Source organism: Perna viridis, chromosome 7 (genome assembly GCF_037379345.1).
Source record: "Perna viridis isolate PV_CMFRI_1.1 ecotype Kerala chromosome 7, ASM3737934v1, whole genome shotgun sequence".
NCBI lineage: Eukaryota > Metazoa > Mollusca > Bivalvia > Mytilida > Mytilidae > Perna > Perna viridis.
Genome location: NC_142451.1, coordinates 8,796,118 through 8,818,793, shown reverse-complemented (window position 1 = coordinate 8,818,793; position 22,676 = coordinate 8,796,118). Strand labels below are relative to the sequence as shown.

Sequence of the window (22,676 nt, the reverse complement as noted above, 5' to 3'; positions counted from 1 at the left end):
CGCTACAGGAGCGAAAATGAAATAATGAATTAACACAAATTTACAATACAATAAAGTACATGATTGATTAGTATGATATATATCAGATTAGAAGTCCTATAGTATTTTAGTCAAGGAAGCGAAATGAGTACAACACGCCGATTACAAAAAATAAAAAAAGTAAAAAAAATTAAACTACTTTTTAATTTATCAATTACTTATCCATCAGTCATGTGACCTAGAGGGGTATGATGGGCGGTACCACACCTTTTATGGATGAATTAATTAATGAGCTTTATTACCGTACGTTATACAGGTACATGCGGACGTACCACAGAAAGAAGTGTATAACAGTGAAATTAACGGAATTCATGAAATTTAATATTATGATGTGCATTGTATATATATATATGGGTTTACATAAAAAAGGATAATATTCTCGAAAATTTATTTGTGTAACATTTTGTCAGTGTTTTGGAACAAACAGTGTATTCATGAAAATTACCTGGATGTGGACAATATCTTTTCAACCTTTCGCAAAAAGATAGAAAGGTGAGTCAAAACTTTAATGTTACAATACTTCAACATACCGTAGAACTTATGTGGGATAGGATTCGTTCTGTAATTGGGGGGTATATACTCATTTCGTATTTCAGTGACTGAGTTGTTTGAGCAATGAGCAATGTAATGGAGTTCATTTCCAATATCAGAGCCACAGAGTGTACATATTCGTTCATTTTCTGGAATTCTATTCCATCTCCCTGTCTCGATAGGGATTTTTAAATTACAAGTTCTTGCCTTACATATATATAATCTACTTGCTTCTTTAAGACGTATAAGGTATGGCTCAAAACAAAATTCAGTCTTGAAATTGGAATAATATTTCCCTCTCGAGGAATTATCAGTATCAGAGAACCACTTCTGAATAAACTGGTCTTGAAGACGCTGTTTTACAGTATCTTTTAAAGCATTCAATGTATAAAAGTTTACATTATCCCATATCTCACTCATGCCAATATTGTCAAAAATAGATTTTACGAAGCTAATCCACTTCAAAGAACGATTACCGTTTGCGTATAAACTATATAATAGGTCACATAATTTTCCAGAAAGCTTATTTTTATTGATCATAAGCTTATACCAAAAACAAACCATACGCACCTTGATATTAGTTTCTAGAGGGTATCTACAGCATCTACTACCAAATGCCTACCTTTTAAACCAGATAAAGTTTTAGAAGAAGTAAGAATAATAAATGTCTTTTGACTAAATAAACAAATTTAGGTACAACTCATTCCATTCAGCTAAGATTGCGTTTAGGAGGTTCTTCTAACTTTTTGTAACAAATTATTAATTCGCAAATAAAAATGATAGGACTTCTGTGCCAGCTGCTTTGAAATAGAACATGTTTCAATGTTTGTTACCATCACAGGGTGTGAACATTAAGAACAACTCCTTTCAGAAAAAAAACTCAATAAACTACAATAAAAAAAAGAAAAAAAAGAAAAGCAAAAAAAAAATAAAAATAAAACAATATTTGTACATCATGACATTTTTTTTTAATATTGATGAATATTAATCTTTCATTTCATTGCATTCATAATACATGTACTACCTCACTATTACAAAAAAAGTTTGAATAGTGCATTGTACTGAAATAAAAACAAATGACTGATTAGGCCTTTAAAAATTTTTGGTATGTCTATTCTAAATATGCACAGTATAAATTGTGACAAAAGTACTTTTACTTCCAATTTAACCACAAATAATTACAATGTTACAATAGTATACACTGTCCCCAGTGAACCTCATCTATTTTAAATATCTTTATTGATTTTGTTATGGTCTATAGATTCTCAATAGAAACCAGTTCCTTACATAGCTACCTGCACAGGTATAACTACCCAGGTAATTTAATACACACAAGTGTCAGAGGTAATCATATGTTCTCTAGACAGGTAAGAACATTTGACATAATTCATGTTTTCATTCATAACTTTTTTTTATTTCACTTTCAAGACATTCAAGAATTATAACCAAATCAGCAGTTTCAGAGGAAACAAATTTGTTTCAACATGTCATGTGATTCCTAAGTCATAGAATATGATGTACATTTTCGAAGTTCAACAACCAATATTTGTAGAAAGGAATTTGTGACAGTTGGTCATCATGAACTGCTTAAAATATTCTGTATTGTTAAAAATTGAAGTCAAAGGCAAAAATATTGAATGGCTCAATTTCTTTCAATCAATACTTGTAATTGTATGAAATACTAGGCCGTAAATAGTTCATCAAATAGGAATTAATTAAATTAATTTCAAGGTATTATAGAAGTTTTGGATTAAGCTTAAAATCACTCAGTCATCTACCTTTAAATTCCGACTATTAGCTATTTTAATTGTACATAAATTCAACACATAAACTATCCTCATATTACATACTATATCCTAATGATTTTGACCTTTAGAGTTGTTAGTTGTGTTACATTGATTTATCTCCTGAAGATTTTGCTGCATCAATTTTTTACTAATATTTTTTTTACTGAATTAAAATTCAACTGTATCCTGCTAAATATCTCCTTTTTTAGATTTATGACTTGTATTTCACACTAAGATATCAAGACTATAGTTGTTATATTATAAATGCTTACTATTACAAACACATACTATGAAGAATGGATTCTATGTGAAAACCAAAACCATCATTTTTGGCTGCTTCTTTCAAAGTTTTTTTTAAGATATCGAAGAATTAATTTTACATGACCTCATCTATCAAACTAATCAGTGTATAATGTAGTTTTGGGGCCAGCTGCAGCCTGCCCTGTAGTGTGAGGGTTTCCTTGTCATTCATTGAAGACCCATCGGTGGCCTTTGGTTGACATTTTTCAACCTGGTGGATTTGTTCTCTCTTTGACATATTACCTGTATTCATTCTCGTATTATAATTCAAATGAAATTATCAAGACCAAAAAGGTATGTTCGTTATCAGGCCAACAAAAATAAATAAAATGTCATTTGATTTTAATCAGATTATATCTCAAGTTTCTTATTTCATACCAATTATAATGTTTACACCATGGAAATGAAAGATTAAAATAAATTGCTTAATTCATTAAGTACACACAGGGACATACTAATAGGGACACCCACACCCAATCTCTAAATAGACTAAATAAATAGTCTCAGACATTAAAAAACAGTAATTCTTGGGTGTAGTGACATATTCCTCTTATGTAATGCCGTTTGATCATTTAAATTCAGTTAAGCGTTACAAAATGAAAAATCCATTTAATGTCAGTAATCGTTACACATTGTCAACCAACTATTTTTTTCCATTAAAATGGGATTTGAATTTAAAATTTTAGTCATAACTGATTCAAAATCTGTCTTTGTGATGGCAATCTTAACACACTGTAAAATTTTAAATGAACCATGCATGCATTTCAAATGGATTCTTATTGAATTACCAGCCCACATTAACTATGAATTTGGATCAAGAAAAGTAAGCAAAAACTTTAATGTGCTTCATTTTCAGAATTCCGTATGCAACATATTATTCCATAACTTTAATTTGCCTTGCTGCCTCCTGACACTTGCATTTAATTTTCTTTCTAAATCAATAAAAGACAGTAGTACTTGACAAAATACTAGAAAATCATTTAAAAAACTGTGCAATATATTTTCAAACAAATAGTTTCTTCAAGTATGTTCAAAGGTGCTAACAAATATATATTTATTGCCCTGTGCAAATAAACCACAACATTGTTTCTCTAAAGTAAATAAAAACATAACATTGTTTCTCAGTTACAACTATCTTGTAAATCAATAACATTTTTCAATATTAAATCACTTTGAAGTTACAATGCCTGAGTCTTAGTTGTAAAATCTAGCAACCTATGTTTCATTCTCTAAGTAAACAACTTTCATAGCCTTTAGCCCAACCCTGGTTATGTCACACCTACAAAATATGCTATAAATGGTTTCTACTAACAATGGGTTTTTATTTGTGGAGGTATGTTACAGAAGTTTAATAATTTGTATTTTTGTTAATATACAATGGAACACACAAGAAATAACATGTTTTGAAGTTTCCTTTTCTCTTTTTCATTTTTGATAATTTGGATAAATATGCAAGATGGTTAATTAACATTTTATGACTGAACAAAATTTATTGTAACAACCTTAAGAATATGATTTTATGGTCTGATAGAATTGAAAAAAATATTTTCAATAAGATTTTAGGTGCCTAGATACTATTAACGAAGGTGGCTTAAAGAAAAAAAAATATGGTATTTTAAAAATTAGGAATCATTTTCAACTGTTGGTATATAATAAAGAATGCCATTATTCCTCTCTGACTGTCACTATAAAGGCTACATGTTAAAACAAAACATACAAATTTAGCATTGTGTAAAAACAGAAAATAATATACTCTTCCAATTTCAAACTAAAGTATTTTGTGACTATTTGAATGAATGCACATGACAAGGAAGGAAATATGACTAACAAAACTGTTGATAATTTCACAGTTGGATGACAGACCAATGAATGAACAAGTATGGGAACAGCTATACAACAGTTAGATGTTACTTTAGAACATGACATTGATGAACAGTACCAATATCAACCTGGTGAAATTCTTAGAGGAAATGTTACCGTGACAACAAGCAGACAAACATTCATAACTAGAATTTACATTTCTGTTACTGGTCAAGGTGCAGTGGCATGGGAGGACCCCCAGTATGGTTCATTCAGTGCAAATGAGGAGTATATAAATGCAATACATAATGTAGAGGATAGGAGGTCAAAGGATTCATTGATATTGGTCAAAGGGCAACACAAGTTCCCATTTGAATACCAGCTTCCTAACAATCTTCCTTCATCTTTCATTGGAAAATTTGGAAGTGTGACTTATGTTCTGAAGGCAATAGTTAATGGAGAGAAAAATGAAACAAATATTACAAGTGAGCCATTTCTAGTGATAAGAGAAGCAGCTGTTCCCGAAAAGAGACGAGCTGCTGAAAGCCGAAAAATAGAAAAACGTTACTGGAATTTGTGTTCTAGTGGTAAACTTGAGATTAATGTTATCATTGACAAAACTGGTGCTTGTCCTGGTGAGGATGTGTTCATTCAGGCTGAAATTGCCAACAAGAGCCCAGTTTACGTGACAGCAGTTCAAGCTTCTATAATAATGAATACTTTATATCATGCTAAGAAAAAACTCATCCCATTCCGTCAAGTCGTGAATAAAAGACGGGATGAGGAAGAAATGTCAAAAGGTCAAGGACGTAAGTGGCATAATGTTCGATTAACGATACCACCATACATTCCTGAAACTAATCTGGAACATTGTGACATCATAGAAATATCATATTCATTTCAGTTCAGAGTGGAACTTTCAGGTAGTAAAGAATTAAAAGTTGAAATTCCTCTTGTGATAGGATCTGTTCCAAAGGGCTTAGAAGTTCCTGAAAAAGTAAACTCTCGTGTCAACAAGCAGTGGGAAAGTCCTGACGCTAGTAATGGTTATCCTCCTCTAGACATTGACTATGGCCACGAAGCCAACGAATGGCATCATGGCATTGTACCTGAATTACGACCTTTTGATACAGAAATGAAAAATCCACTTTTTGACAAAGATGAACTCCCAGAAGAAATAATTGAAAGCTCAAAACTATAACCAAAAAAAATCAAATAAATTAGATTTTGTATTTCATGCATATTTATCACTTCTTTTCATTAAAACTTATTTTGTTATGCCTCTCATAAAATGTTACAATGAATAAGTTTTGCTATTAAATGCTTGTTATGCATTTTTATATTAGTTTTAATACAGTTCAATGCATTCCTATAATAAAGAAATTATTCACAGATTAAAAAGTTGAAAACATCACCACATAAGCCTTCAAAAGTCAAAGTTACAGATAATTTCTCAATTATCAAAACAGATACAAATTTGTACTATTTTGATAACAAAGATATTCCTGGGCAAACACCTACATTTACCAGAAATAGTTTGAATAGTCTTCCTAAAATCTATACATACAAAAAGCATAACTATGGAACCTTGAAATATACTGTTATTCAGAAATTATTGTGCTATTTTTTTTGTAATTGCAGAAATGTGACTTATCTAAAATCTCATTTCAACTACTTTAATGATAATTCATTATTAGTATATTAACTAAAAGGCTTTTTAGAGTTTATGTTTGTAGTTGTGAAATACGTCAAATAAAAAAAGCTTTCTTACCTTTTCTTATTTGACAAAATCACAATAATTTCTGTATTTACAGTATGCAAGAGTAATCAAGGAAACCAAGGTTATAGCGGTAATCAAAAGAATGTAATCCAGGGACAAAGACCAGACATGGAAAACAGACATACACAACAAAGAACATAAAGTAACTAAAATCATACATACAAAGTAACAAAAGCAAATAAGCAACTCGGACTCCACTAAAAACTGGGAGCATGGACCAAGTGCACCAGAATGAGGAATGGGAATAGCAAAACTTGGAGTGACTCATTAACCAGCATAGGTTACATGAAATAAACTGAAAAGAACATAGGGATTTAACACTTCCATTAATGATTAGTGAGTTTTTATTAAATGGAAATTCAAAGCTGTTTCTGGTATATACATAACAAAGGAAATTGATTGTCACTGACCATAATATAGCTACAACAAATATGGTGTATAGATGTCAAAGTTCTATAAAACATGAACTTGCACACATTGTCATGCTAGGCATCCAACCTCGCAAGAAGTATATGACCCATCTATATGAAGCCACACACCAAATTTGTAAACAATCCATTTGCTGGGGCCAAGATTTTATGACAAATTTTTTTCTATCATTCTATGTAGTAAAATATGGCAAAGTTCGACAAAACAGGAAGCCAATATCAGACATAACCCAAAATTGCTTACAACATATGCTTGATCTATATGTAACTACATAACAAATTTGAAATCAATCTACCTTTTGGGAGCCGAGATATTTGCACCCATATTTGGATGGACAGAAAGATGGACAAGGTGATTCCAATATACCTCATTGGAGGGGGGATGTATAATAATTATGAATTGATATCATCATTATGGCATTTAACAGAACTTTCCCTTTCATCACTGTGACATTAATGAAGTTTAAAACTTATCTTTTTCTATTTATCCACACATATTACACACATAAAACAGTAAAATTTCTGCAATATCTTCAACAATAGAATTCACCTAAACTAATCCAGTTTTATGAAGAATCAAGTCACACCTTTATAGAAAATTATTATAGGGAAAAATATAATTCACTGCATCAAATCTTTTGATGTAAAAATTGATATCTGGAAGTTTAAAAAAATCAATTTTTTACTTTTTTAAATTTTGTTTCTTCTTTGATGTAGTCAGTAACACACTCAATGAAGACTATACAAAATTATATATAGTATACTGTGATATACGTAAAGGTGGTCAAATTTGGTACACCTCGTGCTACTGAAAAACTTGTCACGTGACTTGACATACAACAAGAAAACTAAGAACATGTCATAGTCACATGACCATTACAGGACAAATAATCACATCATGAAACATGTAATTTTCTACATTATTGAATAAAATGATGACTAAAATCCTTTTCTGGCGTTACATTTATAAATTTAGGGTAGTACATATAATTAATAACTTACTTTATTCTTTGATGGTGTTTTTGTCTTCTCTCTGTTTGGTGTCTATAAAAACAAAACTATAATTTTACTACAAATCATTTCAAAATTAATGTAACAACAGAAAAAGATCAAGCAAAAAATCCTTAAATTTTATACACAATTAATCATTTGTAATGTACCAACAAATAAATGAGATTTTTTGTCACTTGATATTACAGATATATATATTTAAAAGTCTTTGAAGGTCAGGACGAATTTGTTATGTCTGAAACATGCATGTTCCAAAACCCACCTGTTTGACAATTTCCATTCATAGTTGTTTTTATTCTCTCAAAATGAACAAGATTTAATCTTGCAATATTGTTGCAGATAAGAAAAACTTGCAATAAAATGTAAAAAAATTGTGTTTGCGTAAAGTCCCTCTATACTGTTCTATTGCAGTGCATTTTAATCAAATTAAAACTCATTTTGATGAAAATATATAAAATTATAGTCATTTTAATGACATAACATGAAATTATACCTTGTCAATGAAATTTTCTGAAATTATAACTCATTTCAATGAAATTGTATAAATTGTAAGTCTTTTAAATGAAATTTCAATTTCACCAAAAAAAAAAAAAACACATGGCAAATCATGTCTTTATTCCACTGGTCCTTTATTTAATGGTACTTATGATGAAATTATACTGTCAAAAACCTTTTTTCTACTGACTATTTTAACTATTCTGTCTGATTTATACAAGGATTGACAGTGAGCTAGGCTTACATCAGGATTTCTGCCGACCATGAAAAACTTTAGAACAGCCAAGTCGTAACCCTCTAATTCTTGTTTGACCATGTCAGGATATTGTTTTACTATAATGGTCTGGTCCTGGTGGAAAACTTCATATCTGTAAAAATTAAGTTATTTTTTTCTGTATACCATAAATTATCTTTAATATAGACATGCCAACTTAAAGAGTAATCAAGGAAACCAAGGTTATAGCGGTAATCAAAAGAATGTAATCAAGGGACAAAGACCAGACATGGAAAACATACATACACAACAAAGAACATAAAGTAACTAAAATCATACATATAAAGTAACAAAAGTAAATGAGCAACTCGGACTCCACTAAAAACTGGGAGCACGGACCAGGTGCACCGGTAGGGAAGACATAATTTTTAATTCTTTTTTAATGGAAGTCAAAAATTGCAGTACTTGTACTCAACTGTCGTTTGATTTTAGTATTGAAAATAATTAGATATCGATCTTTAACTACTTATCCTTGTATTTTCTTTTTCTTTTTTCTATTGATTAATTTTAGTATTAAAAAATTGCTACCAATAACTGAATAATACTTACGCATCTTTGATTTTCTCTAACATTTCCAGAGCTTTTGTAAGATTGAACTTGAGAGCTGCTTCACTAGCATCTTGTCTCATCTTGTCCATAATTATATCTAAATGGGCTTCTTTATCCTAAAAATAATTTAAGAAATTGAAACATTCTATAAATCATAACTTGATTTGGGTGCTGATTTTACTGGTATTGAATGTATTCAGCAAAAATCACATCCTGCTGTTTGCACTGTGTCACTGCTTTGGAATTCAACAAGAAAAGATACAAAAATTTAAGCTAAAATACATATTCTAAAACTGAATTTTCAACTGCAACAGACCATGCTGAATTAAGCAATTATCATTATTGCATCAGATGTCAAAATTTCTACCCTACAACATATAAAACTCTTTTAATTTTCACATGGACTTGATCATAATGGTTTTACCAACACTTTGGTAACAAAAACTAAACATAATCTAGATTATTATCTCCCCTCACCTGATTTTGATTGTCATGTTGTTGTCGACAATTTTCCAATTTTTCCTGGAGAGCACGTTCCTGTTTGGCCAGTCCTATTTCATGTACATCCCAAACATGGGCAGCACCTTGAGCATATTTAAACAGTGCTTTTAGTTGGTCATTTGTCTTTGTATTGTGTTCTTCCAAATTTTTCTGGAAAAAAAATCAAATTGAGTACATAGTAAAATCCATATCTTCTCATCTTGTGTCCATGCAAATTGCATATTTTACACATGAAAATGTAAATTTACAATACAAATGTTTTCAATGGAATGCCACAATAGATCACATTACATATTTCTTTCAGTACCATTCTGAAGCATCTCTGACATAGATATATTTTGACTGCTTATATAGGGAAAAAGTGCAGGAAAATTCTTCTCTCATTTTTTCATTGTGCATTTCAACTAAACTTTACTAACACTTATGTTATTTCTGGGGACTTTTAGGTAAAAATTACTTCGATAATGCAATGAAATCTCTGCATTTCTTTTCTTTATACAATGTACACATTTTGTCTGATTCTTAGAAAGATAAGTTCTTAAAAAGGATCATCATCAATGATACATTGAAAATAAAAAATGTATCAAAAAAGTCCTCCCTCCATAATAAATTTTCTTTAAAAGAATTAGCCGAAGAACCCAGAAATAAATTTTGAATGGCCTAAGGATTATGTTAAATTTTTGTCAACAAATTTTGAATTACAGATAAAATTATGTGTATTACACTTAGAATGTAAACATAAACCACACTAACCTCCATGGTCTCAAGGTTTTCTTCATAAATCCTCTGCCGATCTCCTACCAATGGTAACAATTTATTCTCAACAATCATCTTAGCCTTCAGTAAACCACAAATACCAGATTCGATCAAATATTTCTGTAAAGAAATAAAAAATGTATTTCTAATAGCAAAAAAAAAAACAAAAACAAAAACAAAAACAACAACAAACACCATTTGTTGTAAAATAAATTAAACATCCTCAAGTTGACTGTAAATATAGAAACTAGTATATGTTACTATTGTTATCAACTTAAAACCAAACTTTCATTTAATTTTGTTTGTGATGATCTAATCAAGTTAAAGCAAAGAGACCATGATTAAAACAAGGAACATGATATGAACAATCCAGGGACAAAGACTAGACCAAGAAAACAAACACACCACTATAAATAACTCAAATCAAATGAAAGAATACACAAAGAAACTACAGAATAAATGAAAAGAGTTATTAAGTAATGTACAAAATTCCTGAATGATTTTTTTACTTCTATGATTATAAACCAGTAACTTTTTTAGCAACACAACTAATACACGAAAAAAAAAACATACACTGGCAGGGTTTGAATCGTGTAGGGCAATTACCAGTTACTGATAAGACATTTTTTACATTACAAACAGAAACACTTTATGCCAGTAATACTTTGGCATAAATTTATTTTTCAAATTTCAAAGTTGAATTGCGCCAAAAAAATAGGATACTTTTGTGCCAAAATACAGATAAATTTGCAATTATCTTGATATTATTATAATGATAATATATACAGTAAATATCAAAATAATTTCATGTCTTGAAACATAAAGATGTTGAAACATATGAACATGGTCCTTCCTCCTTTTATCTGGACTTGGGACCAGCAGGTGACCTTGGCAGAGTTAATGTTCATTTAGGTTATCTAAATACTAGATCCAATAAAAGGTAAATCATTCTTGTCAAGTATGGATTTCATCTTTTAAGCATTTTTGGATATATATTATTTTCATGTTTTTTGTGAAATATTTGCTATAAATGGCTTTATATAAAGATATTTTACAGGTGAACTTGCACAATTGGTAGTCTTTTTTAGGTGCAATCCAACTAATGGGAAAAAATTGTTTTGGCCCAATTAAACTACATTTTTTATCCAATTGGTGCAAAAGGATGATGCCCAAAATAAAAGAAATTTTAATATAATTAATCATAGCTATAAGCCATGATGCTAAGCTATGATTTACAATCAAACAAGATGCCTGTTGTACCTACCTTTATTGAATCTACTTGTTCTAAGCAATCTTGGCAAACTTTCTCATAACCTTCATGTAACTTGGTCAGGAATATTTGGTTTGTGCTATCTGTTTAAATAAGTAAACAATTTTATTTTCATTTACAGCATAAGCAATATTTTTCTAGCTAAAACACTTCCTTGTTAGTTTTAAAAATTAATTTCGGCACAATCATATCTTCAGACATTTTAAGCAGAAAATGATTTAAATGATGAAAGCTGCCAGTTGATTTTTAAAATATTACAAAAAAGACTACAATTAGAATATCAACAATAATCAGAAGTTGCTACTTGTACATGTTATTTGGTATAACGACTGGTAATTGATGACAAAATTTCTTACTTACTTTCCAGCACTGACATTACTTTTTACATTAAAAAACAAAACAAAAAATTTTTACAATGGCAAATTTTCCTCACATGATTTTCATGTGATATCTATATGAAGACAATTTACCAGTGTATCCAGAAAAGACATTTAACTTTAAAAAAAAAATCATCTCATCTCCACCTGCAATTTTATCTGCTATTAATGTTGAAAAATCACAAAATTTTATGTGGTCAAGGGGAGATAACAAGAACAAAATTTAGCATTAATTATTATTCAATAGTTACTTACCTATTTCTTTTGAAACATTTTGAATGTTTTTATTCCATTGATAAACTGAAGATTTTGTGGATGCTGGAGGTTTTAATTCCCTGAAAATAAAGTAAAATCATTTAAGGTAAAAGAAAACAAAAACATTTTACAATTTTCTTTAAATACTAAATACCAAACTTTTCAATCATAATCATAATGAAGGACAATAAATCACTACCAGACCTTAGCTCTTACAGGTAAATAAATCACTACCAGACCTTAGCTCTTACAGGTAAATAAATCACTACCAGACCTTAGCTCTTACAGGTAAATAAATCACTACCAGACCTTAGCTCTTACAGGTAAATAAATCACTACCAGACCTTAGCTCTTACAGGTAAATAAATCACTACCAGACCTTAGCTCTTACAGGTAAATAAATCACTACCAGACCTTACCTCTTACAGGTAAATAAATCACTACCAGACCTTACCTCTTACAGGTAAATAAATCACTACCAGACCTTAGCTCTTACAGGTAAATAAATCACTACCAGACCTTAGCTCTTACAGGTAAATAAATCACTACCAGACCTTAGCTCTTACAGGAAAATAAATCACTACTATACCTTAGCTCTTAAAAAATAAATTTCCAAATTTGTTAAGCAAATTGCCATGTTGACTTATTTAATTACAGTGGATGAGACCCCAACTTTCCAAGACCTACATTTTAATCTTACCTTAGTTGATTCACAAGTTCTTTCCTTTTATTATTCATTTTATTTTGCTCTGAAGCTAACTCAGTCATAATCTGTTGTATACTTGGTGGGTCTATTATATTGTCTCCTTGCATGTATTCACTGTAAAGTTCAGATACATTTCATAATTTCTCATATATTGCTTAGTTGATTTTTTTGCAAAGATTACAGAAATAAAGCAGTCTTTCATTTTAGTTTAAATCCTCCTGAATTTTTTTTAAAAACATATTTGAGGGGCCATTGGGTATAAGAAGTCATGCATTTTTAGGAATACTGGCTCAAATGATGGGACTGGGCAAGTTTTTACATAAAGCCACCTCATTTTTTTCACCATAATAAAATAATTTCAAAATTAATTGTACACCAAATAATCTAGAAAATAAGTTTCCTGAAAACTCAGTTAAAGTTCATTCCTTTCATTCTAAATAAATTTTTTATACTCAATATTTTTATAATAATTTCCAAACAAGTTCTTTAAGGAAATGTTCTAACAGCTTTTCTTTAAACATCTACATATTTTAATTTTTTATTCCCTATCAATATTGAATTTCTTTTCCATCTTACTGTTTAAATAAAATGATAAAAAATAGAATTTCCCTAAACCTACATAAATTTCTGAATTGCAAGGTTGGTTTTAAGTTGTTTCCAGTCCTCGACTCGTCTCTTCCACATGGTATGTTGTGCTTTTTCTCTTTCTATGTCAGATGACATAAGTCTAACATACAGGTCTGAATATGCTCGTCTGTTACTTAACATAGTCTGGTTTATAACCTATAAAATACATTTGAAGCATACAATATTACTGTAGAAAAGATCGTAAAAAATCCTTTTCACAATCTTGAACCATTCTTTCTAGCTTTTAAGGACATGCTGCAGTATGCTTTATAAGTTACATCTACTGTGTAGGTCAATGGTATCAATTTCCATGATGAACAAATGTTCTTTCACAGTAAATCATTTTCATTCACATTATTATAAAAAAATGTGAAATTCAAACTTACAATGTAATTTCAAAAATTCTGAAAGTTGTCAGCAATTCTTTTGCTATTGATATTTGCCCAAATTAGTGAGAAAAAAGTTACAAAATGTTTTATTGGTGAAAGGACTAAGGTGAATGATGTACAGTACCTCTTATCAGTGGGAGTATAATTTATTGGTGAAAGGACTAAGGTGAATGAAGTACAGTACCTTTTATCAGTGGGAGTATGATTTATTGGTGAAAGGACTAGGTGAATGATGTACAGTATGTCTTATCAGTGGGAGTATAATTTATTGGTGAAAGGACTATGGTGAATGAAGTACAGTACCTCTCATCAGTGGGACTATAATACTAATAACTATTTCTGATTTTTGTAACATCTGAAGAATTCTGCTACATGCTTACTCAAGTTCCATACTTTTCGGACTATAAGTTGATGTGGAGTGTAAGTTAAATTGCCTAATTTTGACAAAAATCGACGAAAAAAACACAGATAAGTCAAATTTGCCAGATGTCAGCAGTGATCCGAGTTGAACGGTTCGTTTTTTTCACAGCATATTATTCCAGCTACATTACTTTGTATAGTATTTCTGAACTAAATATAGTTTTTTTGTTAAAGTGTACTTTGTCTGCGAGTTCAATTATTTTTATAGAATTACGTGTCAATTGCTCTGAAGCCTTGGATCATCAGGTGTAAGAAATCATAAACATGTCAAGCGTCTGCACCCAGGTGTGAAATTAGTATTTCGAAATAAAATTAAGAAAATTCTTACCTTTAAATTTAGTTGCAATTAGCCATATAGATAACACTTTAACTGATTATAATTTGAGCCATGTGCCAATGTGTTACGACATACCATAAATGGGTATAAATTTGCATATTAAAGGACCGATAACTCTGGAACACTCGATACTGTTTTAACAGTAAAAGAGTATTGTTAATGTATCTTCTAGAGTTTGCTTATATCTTTCAACTGTTTTAAATTTTTATTAACATCATCATATTCATTCATACAGGATAGTAGCAATGATCAATAATCTTCAAGTTCGATCGCCGATTTGACAGTTTGTGTGACTGACGGTTTTTGTTGATTGCAGTTTACCCAAAATTTTGAATGAAAGCAATAAAAAAGGAAATAAACAAATCCAATGACATTGTAGATGAACATTTTTTCTTGAAAAATCCTTATATAAGTCGAAGTGGATGATAAGTCGAGGCTGCAAAAAAAGTATCAACTTATAGTCCAAAAAATACAGTAACTGTTTCTTCTGCTTGTTTTGGCTTTTCAAATGATGTAAATTCAGAAATGATGCAAATCAGTTGTAATAATTGAGAAATCAGTGAAAGTTGAGCATTACATAAGTGGTAGTTTTCTCTATATCCTCAAAATAATAATAATCACTAACCAAATCACAATAATACACAATTCTTCCATATTACCTGTGCTTCTTGGTCCATAAATCTCTGCAGGTCTGGGGGCATCATGTGGGATATCTTCTCTAACCTCTTGGCATAGCTGGAGAATACATTTCTGATCTGTAATACAAAGAATAAATTATGATATTCAACTGATTGTATTAGAAACCCATAGATTTATTTGCACTAAAGCATAAAGAGGGCTAAATACATGTAAGTATTAATATCAACTAACAGAGTATTCAAAATTCTAATATTGTAAGTTCAATCACAACCCTACCATAAACTTTAAATTATATATTACTATATGTAATTAGTAGTTTGAAGAATACCTAAAGAACCAGAAAATACCTATTATTTTGTACAATATACTAAATACAACAAAATACAGATTTGCTAAAAGGATATGCTTGACCCTTGTTTATTATCTTCTACAGAGTATTGGGCAACGGACAAAAGGTTCTTTCCATAAAGACTACTAAATATATCAACCTGTCTCAAGGTACAAATTAATTTTTAAATTAACTTTCAATGAGTAAACAAAGAGATCAACAAATATTAACACATCCCATTGAAATATTTTAGAAGAAAAACAGTTGTAAGAATAGTTGTTGATGAAAAAAAAGTCACTTAGTCATCATAAAATATTGAATCTTCAGAACTAAGAACTGTTCCTTGACTGTCATGGAAAACATCAAATTTTTATCCCAAAGCAATTGTTCTTTTTTCCAGATAATATTATTTTGTTAATTAGTTACGAGAAAAGCCCTAATACTAACAGAATCCATTCTCTCATCTTCAAGATCACAGAGCTGTTGATCCAGTAGCTTTATCCACTCTTGTCGCTGTTGTGTGTGACCTTGAACTTCTTGCCATATATCTTGTAGTCCATTCAATGTATAGGTCAGAAGGTCCTGTAAAATAGAAGTGTATACAATTAAAGTTTGTCTTAAACATCAAAAATGTTCCCCTTTTACCCTATAATTCAACAATTTGTTAGATTCAATGTTTTTTCCACAACTTTACATTATACATAATTTCTCTTGCATCCAATATATATTAGGTTATTGAAAACATTGTGTTTGACAGATAGAAAGAAGAAAACAGTTTGTTTAACAGATATAAAGAAAAAAACAGCATGTTTGGACAGATAAAAAGAAGAAAAGAGTGTGTTTGACAGATAGAAAGAAGAAAACAGTGCGTTTGGACAGATAAAAAGAAGAAAACAGTGTGTTTGACAGATAGAAAGAAGAAAGCAGTGTGTTTGACAGATAGAAAGAAGAAAACATTGTGTTTGACCAATAGAAAGAAGAAAACAGTGTGTTTGACAGATAGAAAGAAGAAAACATTGTGTTTGACAGATAGAAAGAAGAAAACAGTGTTTGGACAGATAGAAAGAAGAAAACAGTGTGTTTGACAGATAGAAAGAAGAAAACAGCGTGTTTGGACAGATAAAAAGAAGGAAACAGTGTGTTCGACAGATAGAAAGAAGAAAACAGTGTGTTTGACAGATAGAAAGAAGAAAACAGCATGTTTGGACAGATAGAAAGAAGAAAACAGTGTGTTTGACAGATAGAAAGAAGAAAACAGAGTGTTTGACAGATAGAAAGAAGAAAACAGTGTTTGACAGATAGAAAGAAGGAAACAGTGTGTTTGACAGATAGAAAGAAGAAAACAGCGTGTTTGGACAGATAAAAAGAAGGAAACAGTGTGTTTGACAGATAGAAAGAAGAAAACAGTGTGTTTGACAGATAGAAAGAAGAAAACAGCATGTTTGGACAGATAAAAAGAAGAAAACAGTGTGTTTGACAGATAGAAAGAAGAAAACAGTGTTTGACAGATAGAAAGAAGAAAACAGTGTGTTTCCTCAGAAGGATTAGATTTTGATTCTTTATTAAAGATCTTTTTTTATTATCATTCATTTTTTGGTTTTGAATAATATTAATAAAAAAGTACTGTAAAATAACACAATGATCACAATAGGGTATGTAAGTCTTGTCATGTGACCCACGATGTGATTTCACGATGTTGGGTTCTAAGTCTACCACTCAAAAGCATGAAGACTTGTCATTTAGAAAGTGTTGAGTTCAGTGTTGAGGGCAAAACATCTTTTTGTGTAAAAAATACTGATAAAAAATAACAAATATCTATTTCTACATGATAAAGGTATTAAGAGAAAACATAAAATAGAAGATTTTGCATTGATACACAGCGTTTCGAGTACCTGGAAGTAAACAATAAAATGCAGATCGGTCTTCGGTTTTCAACATGTTCTACGTCCTAAATTCTGGTAAAGAAAATGAAACTAGAACGAGACTTACATACCCTATAGCACAGTGTTATGACTTAAGACAATAAAATGTTCTGAGTAAAAACTAAACAAATATTAAAGTTTATGAAATATTACCAAAATGTAACTTAACAGTGAGAGAATGCTATGAATCAATATGTACATAATTATGTCCATTGCAATTTACACAGAGTAGTAAAATTCTGAGTTCTAAGAAATGTAAGGTATTAATATTTAGTACCTCATCCGTCTTGATTCTATCTAAAATTGCTTCTATTTCTGTGTCATTTTCCTTTAACTTTGTCATCAACTTTTCACAATGTATTTCTATTCTAGGCTCAACATCCTACAATTTATTAAATTAGTGCGTAATGAAAGTCAGTACATCACAATGAAAACAATGCCAAATAGCATTCCAGTAGCAATTACATAACAATTCTACAAATATTCATGACTCATTTGTCAGTTTAGATACTTTCAGATGTTCAAACATTGTATGATCTTTTATGGACATTAAAATCAAACATGACCTCTGCTCACTTGTATTAGTCAATAAATGCCTTAGGTCACACATGCAAAAAAAGTATAAGAAATTGCATTGTCAAGTCATAATATTTAGTGAAGTTAAGGCATACACAATCCTAGGTTTCATTAATGTTAACATTTTTTAGAAATATAATTCTGTGATTTGAACATAGACTTACAGCACTGATAACACTTAGTTCTTGGTGCATATCCTCAACATCAGATTCATGTCTGAAAAATATAAATTGTACTGTATTAGTTTTTAGACTAATAGGTCAGGATTGCTAGAAAGGTCAAACATCTTGAAATATTTTATAGTTTAACCCTTTTATATTTTAACCGTTTTCCAATTAATATGTATTTGATTAGAATTTGATGAGATTCTAGACTTTTCCTTCATTTCATTCATTCAAGTTAATCTGAACTTTAATCATATACTCAAAATGTTTTAACTTGAAACTTAGTCACCTTACACAGCACAGTGTCATTGTGAATTAAACTTACCTCTCTTTTCTGTTAGCCGCTATCCTATCAATGATATTTGATCCAACCTTTGCTGGTACTGAAAAAATCATTATACAAATACACAAATAGGTCTTTGAAATTATACACCAGTGTACATTTAAAAAAAAATATATTTCAAGGTTTTAAACCCTATGCTGATTCATATTTTGAGCCAGTCAAATGAAGCAACTGTGCTGTCATAAGATGAAATAATGCAGAACTAACAGAAAACCGAAAAATCTTATTGGTGAGTAACTACATGTAAGTACTGGTGTACTATAAAATCCTTTTCAAATTGCTTCTTTATTAGTCATGCTGACCCATGAACTATTAAAACTTTTTCCTAATACTTAATTCTGTTCCCAGCTTAAATCTCCAGTAGCTTTATTTTCTTCTTTGTTTACAAAACAGAAATAGAAAATTAGTACAGCAGAATGACATAAAAGGATTAATTATTTTGGTGTGTATAATGCACATATTTTACATAGAAATCATTTCTTGAACATAGGGGTGCATATAATGCATCAATATATAAGAAATAGTCACAAAATAAAAGATTTTTGTACGAGAAAAGACATTGCGTAATGTAGACACACAAACCTGAAGTGAAATGTTACTGAAAGGATCGAAGTTCATCAAATACATCTTCAAGCATTGAATTTTAAATGACATTTTCATCAAATCATGCTCAAATGTCCTAATAATATGTTTCAGACTAAGATTGTACAATATTTCTTTCTTATAAAACACGGTTAGAGATTAAAATGAAGCAACTAAAAACCAAAAAGCAACAAAGTCCTTTTTTAACCCTCCTTATTAAATGCTGTTGCAGCTGAAAATGATTATTTTGAAACTTATTTCGATTGTTTCTTACAACTTTCTTCCTTAGAAGTATGTTTTAAAATGAAAAATTGGGAAATTTGATTACAACCAAAACCGGAAATGTCTGATTATCCCGACTTTTGATTTTGTTTTATAAGCCATTTCATACATACTGTGTCAATTTAATTGTGCTTCCAAATTAAAATTATCCTATTCATGTTGCTACTGATCTTTACAATATGTTTTAGAGTCTTTGTAAGCTACTTTCCCTCACATATTTGTAAGAAATACAACATCAAAGTAAATAAATAGACTGATCAAGTGCAAAGTATGGATCTATTGTCTTACAAAATTTAACTTCAGTCTATGTCTGAAAAAAATTTTCTTCACACCTTTTGACCTTCAAAACTGCACTGCACACAATACATAAATGTGTATTACACACACCAAAATATGGTATAAAAAATACAAACCAACAACATCTGGTAGACCTTGAACCTCCTTGCCAAGAGTAGTCTGTTCACTTTCTCTTTGTGATGCCTGCACAAATTCTGAATATTGCCTGTAATAAAGTCATTGACACAATTAGATACATACTAGTATAATAAAAGGCATTATTGATTAAATGACATTAATTTACAAACTTTTACCAAACTTAATAGTAGCAATCACAATGGTTACATCATAAATACATGTAAACAGTTGGATAAGGAAACCACTAAGGCAAGCATTAAAGTCTTAAAAAGAGGACAGTAAACTAGAATAAGTTTATCCCAAACATCACCATCAACACTGTTATTATATTAAAGTTGAACGTACTTGTGAAGAACTGGATTTTCAATGTAAGGCTCATTTGGAAATCCATCGGCCCATGTCCTCTGTCGTTCAGTTAGTAACCCATGACTGACTTCATCACGAGTAAGCTTTACCAAGGGAATGCCTGTACTCTGTCTTGTCAACGGCTTACTACTTTGGGTATCTTCTCGCTTCAGTTTTGTCAAACTCTGTGTCAGTTGTAGCTGTAAAAAAGAATATACGGTCATATAATTACGGCAGGATGGCCTACCTCCATAGTAATAGAAAAAGGAACAGAAATGGTGAAATGCAATAAATACACCATAAATACTTACAAAGATCACCAAAAAAAGCCTTAAATAAGTGTAAACACACCTTCAAGTAAGCTCTGAAAGACCATGACAACAAAAGTAATTAAATTCATGGAAACTGTGAGTAAACAAATGATGAAACTTCTTCAAAATAAATTAAAAAAGTCAAATAATGACACAAAGACACATTAATGACCAACATTATCAACCATTATACACTATTGACATTAGGATGAAATCCTTCATTTCTAACCAAGTGTCATGCTGCAAGTGTAGAAGACAACTTGGAATTAGTGGACAAAAATCCATTGAAACAATGTTCTTTTCTGCAATGTTGCCGAAAGAACACTTAAATGCATCCTTGCAGCAATATTGTCAATTCTCACACAGTCTGTGTGAGACTTACCCGTTTTCTTAGTAGCTTCATATATTCTGTGTTTTGTAAGAATTTGCTATCTGCTTTGCTGACATATTATTGACTGTGTACCAATAAAAAAATATTATGAACTAATTTCAGCATTTAGTTATCAATTAAAGTCTATGAAGTATAAATCATATTGAGTTTCCACCTGATTACTGGTAATTACTAGAGATTGCGCAACATAGTCTTTATCTCCAATGCGAGTTATCGCTCTTTGAACTAATTGACGCTTCGAGAAACAACACTTTAAAATATTTAATTATGGTAGGAATTATGCATTTATGAAAATTTTAAGCATTAATCTTTATGAAATTCATCATGTAAAGTCATTTGAAGGGGCATTTCGGTGATTTCAATGGGCATTCCGGTGATTTGTAGGGGCATTTCGGTGATTACGGGGCATTCCGGTGATTCGTGTTACCCCTAATTTTGGGCATGATCTATTGTTTTTGCATTTGATCTTTGGTCTTTTGCCAAATCTCAGCCATTTGAGTCTTGAAAACTTGACAGAAAATTCTATGCTAAATCCACCCTCTGTAAGAATGGTTAGGGCCCAAAAATATAGAATGAGTGGGTCATATCATTGGATCTGTAAATCAGTGCAATGCTATCAATATTACAATAACAACTTTTCAAATTCTAGACTTAAGTCCAGAACAGAAGGAACATCTTGTTTGATGCAAGAGACCTACCTGGGCATCGAACATCTGGCGGTAAATTTTTCCACTAGGGACTACCCTCACAGATGTCGCGTCTGACATCTTGAATAAATGTAAGTTGGTTATTATTGTTTTAAAATAACTGTTTATATGGGAAAATAATTTCGGGCGCCATTTTGGTTATTGCCACAGCAACATGTAAACGTATTGTTGAATGGAGCGAATACATAGTAATTGTTGAAATTTTCCCCTTCATTAAGAACTTAACATGAATCAATGTACATAAAAATGTTAATTAAAATATAAAGTATGTATAATAAGTGTAAAATATTCGAATCAGATTTGTTGAATTCAAGTGCGTTCCACAACAATGCTAGTTGACAAGTCGGACCAAACTGTTGTCGTCCTATGCACCATCCCTTGGTACTCTTTGCAATTGAGTCACCTTTCACAAAATAATTAATGCCCGTTGCTGTTTGGTAGTGGTGTTCCCGTTTGATAGTAAGCCCCAATTAATGACCGGGAACAAGCCCTTGTGGACTGTTCTGTATTATTATACCGTTGTGGTAATTGCTAATATACCATGTGGCCTAAAAATTAAAAACCACTATAATACAGTTTTGTACCATTAAATCATATCATATATTATATTAGGTTATTTTGTAAAATTACATGTATTGCTCCCTATGTAACTTAATCAGAATCGTTTTGTTTTGTGACTATGTCCTTCATTGGTCCTTTAATCGGAAAATAAACCTTCTTCTTCATCTTCTTCTTCTTCTTCTTCTTCTTCTTCTTCTTCTTCTTCTAACCACTGCGTGACTGTACTATTGTACCATTGATTGCACATGAGTCTTTATTGCTAATGGTCCTAATAACCGAAATAAACGCCAAGGGCTCAAACCGTTAAAAATATCTCAAAGGTCAATGCTAATTATGTGTAGTCTAGGCCTGATGAGAAGAAGAAGAAGTTCTAAAATATCTAATCATATAATAAATAATTATGTTTCATTCAAATTAAAAGGGCTGCAGATGACGCATCAATAAATTACATACATACATACATACATACATACATACAT

General features: G+C 30.6%; 2 protein-coding genes across 12 annotated transcripts in view; one reads left to right on the top strand and one right to left on the bottom strand.

Annotated features, from left to right (window-relative positions):
* Positions 1-21,791, bottom strand: part of LOC148611205 (coiled-coil domain-containing protein 180-like) — a 42,647-nt gene extending 20,856 nt beyond the window's left edge. For all 11 annotated transcript variants that reach the window (XM_088591490.1, XM_088591494.1, XM_088591492.1 and 8 more), the window contains exons 1-17: positions 21,628-21,791; positions 20,228-20,427; positions 19,882-19,970; positions 18,587-18,644; positions 18,262-18,313; positions 17,799-17,903; positions 16,047-16,181; positions 15,292-15,387; positions 13,479-13,642; positions 12,854-12,973; positions 12,154-12,233; positions 11,516-11,604; positions 10,249-10,371; positions 9,472-9,645; positions 8,995-9,110; positions 8,416-8,539; positions 7,668-7,709 (exon numbers count right to left, since the gene is read on the bottom strand). In XM_088591490.1, coding sequence (XP_088447616.1) covers positions 7,668-7,709; positions 8,416-8,539; positions 8,995-9,110; positions 9,472-9,645; positions 10,249-10,371; positions 11,516-11,604; positions 12,154-12,233; positions 12,854-12,973; positions 13,479-13,642; positions 15,292-15,387; positions 16,047-16,181; positions 17,799-17,903; positions 18,262-18,313; positions 18,587-18,644; positions 19,882-19,970; positions 20,228-20,427; positions 21,628-21,696 — 1,836 coding nt within the window. In that variant the 5' untranslated portion in view covers positions 21,697-21,791. The remainder of the gene's footprint in view (positions 1-7,667; positions 7,710-8,415; positions 8,540-8,994; positions 9,111-9,471; positions 9,646-10,248; positions 10,372-11,515; positions 11,605-12,153; positions 12,234-12,853; positions 12,974-13,478; positions 13,643-15,291; positions 15,388-16,046; positions 16,182-17,798; positions 17,904-18,261; positions 18,314-18,586; positions 18,645-19,881; positions 19,971-20,227; positions 20,428-21,627) is intronic.
* On the top strand, positions 1,847-5,797 carry LOC148611206 (arrestin domain-containing protein 4-like). The gene is made up of 2 exons (XM_088591496.1): positions 1,847-1,937; positions 4,508-5,797. The coding sequence occupies exon 2, from the start codon at positions 4,537-4,539 to the stop codon at positions 5,656-5,658; it is 1,122 nt and encodes a 373-aa protein (XP_088447622.1). The 5' UTR covers positions 1,847-1,937; positions 4,508-4,536; the 3' UTR covers positions 5,659-5,797.
* Positions 21,792-22,676: the final 885 nt, after the last annotated feature.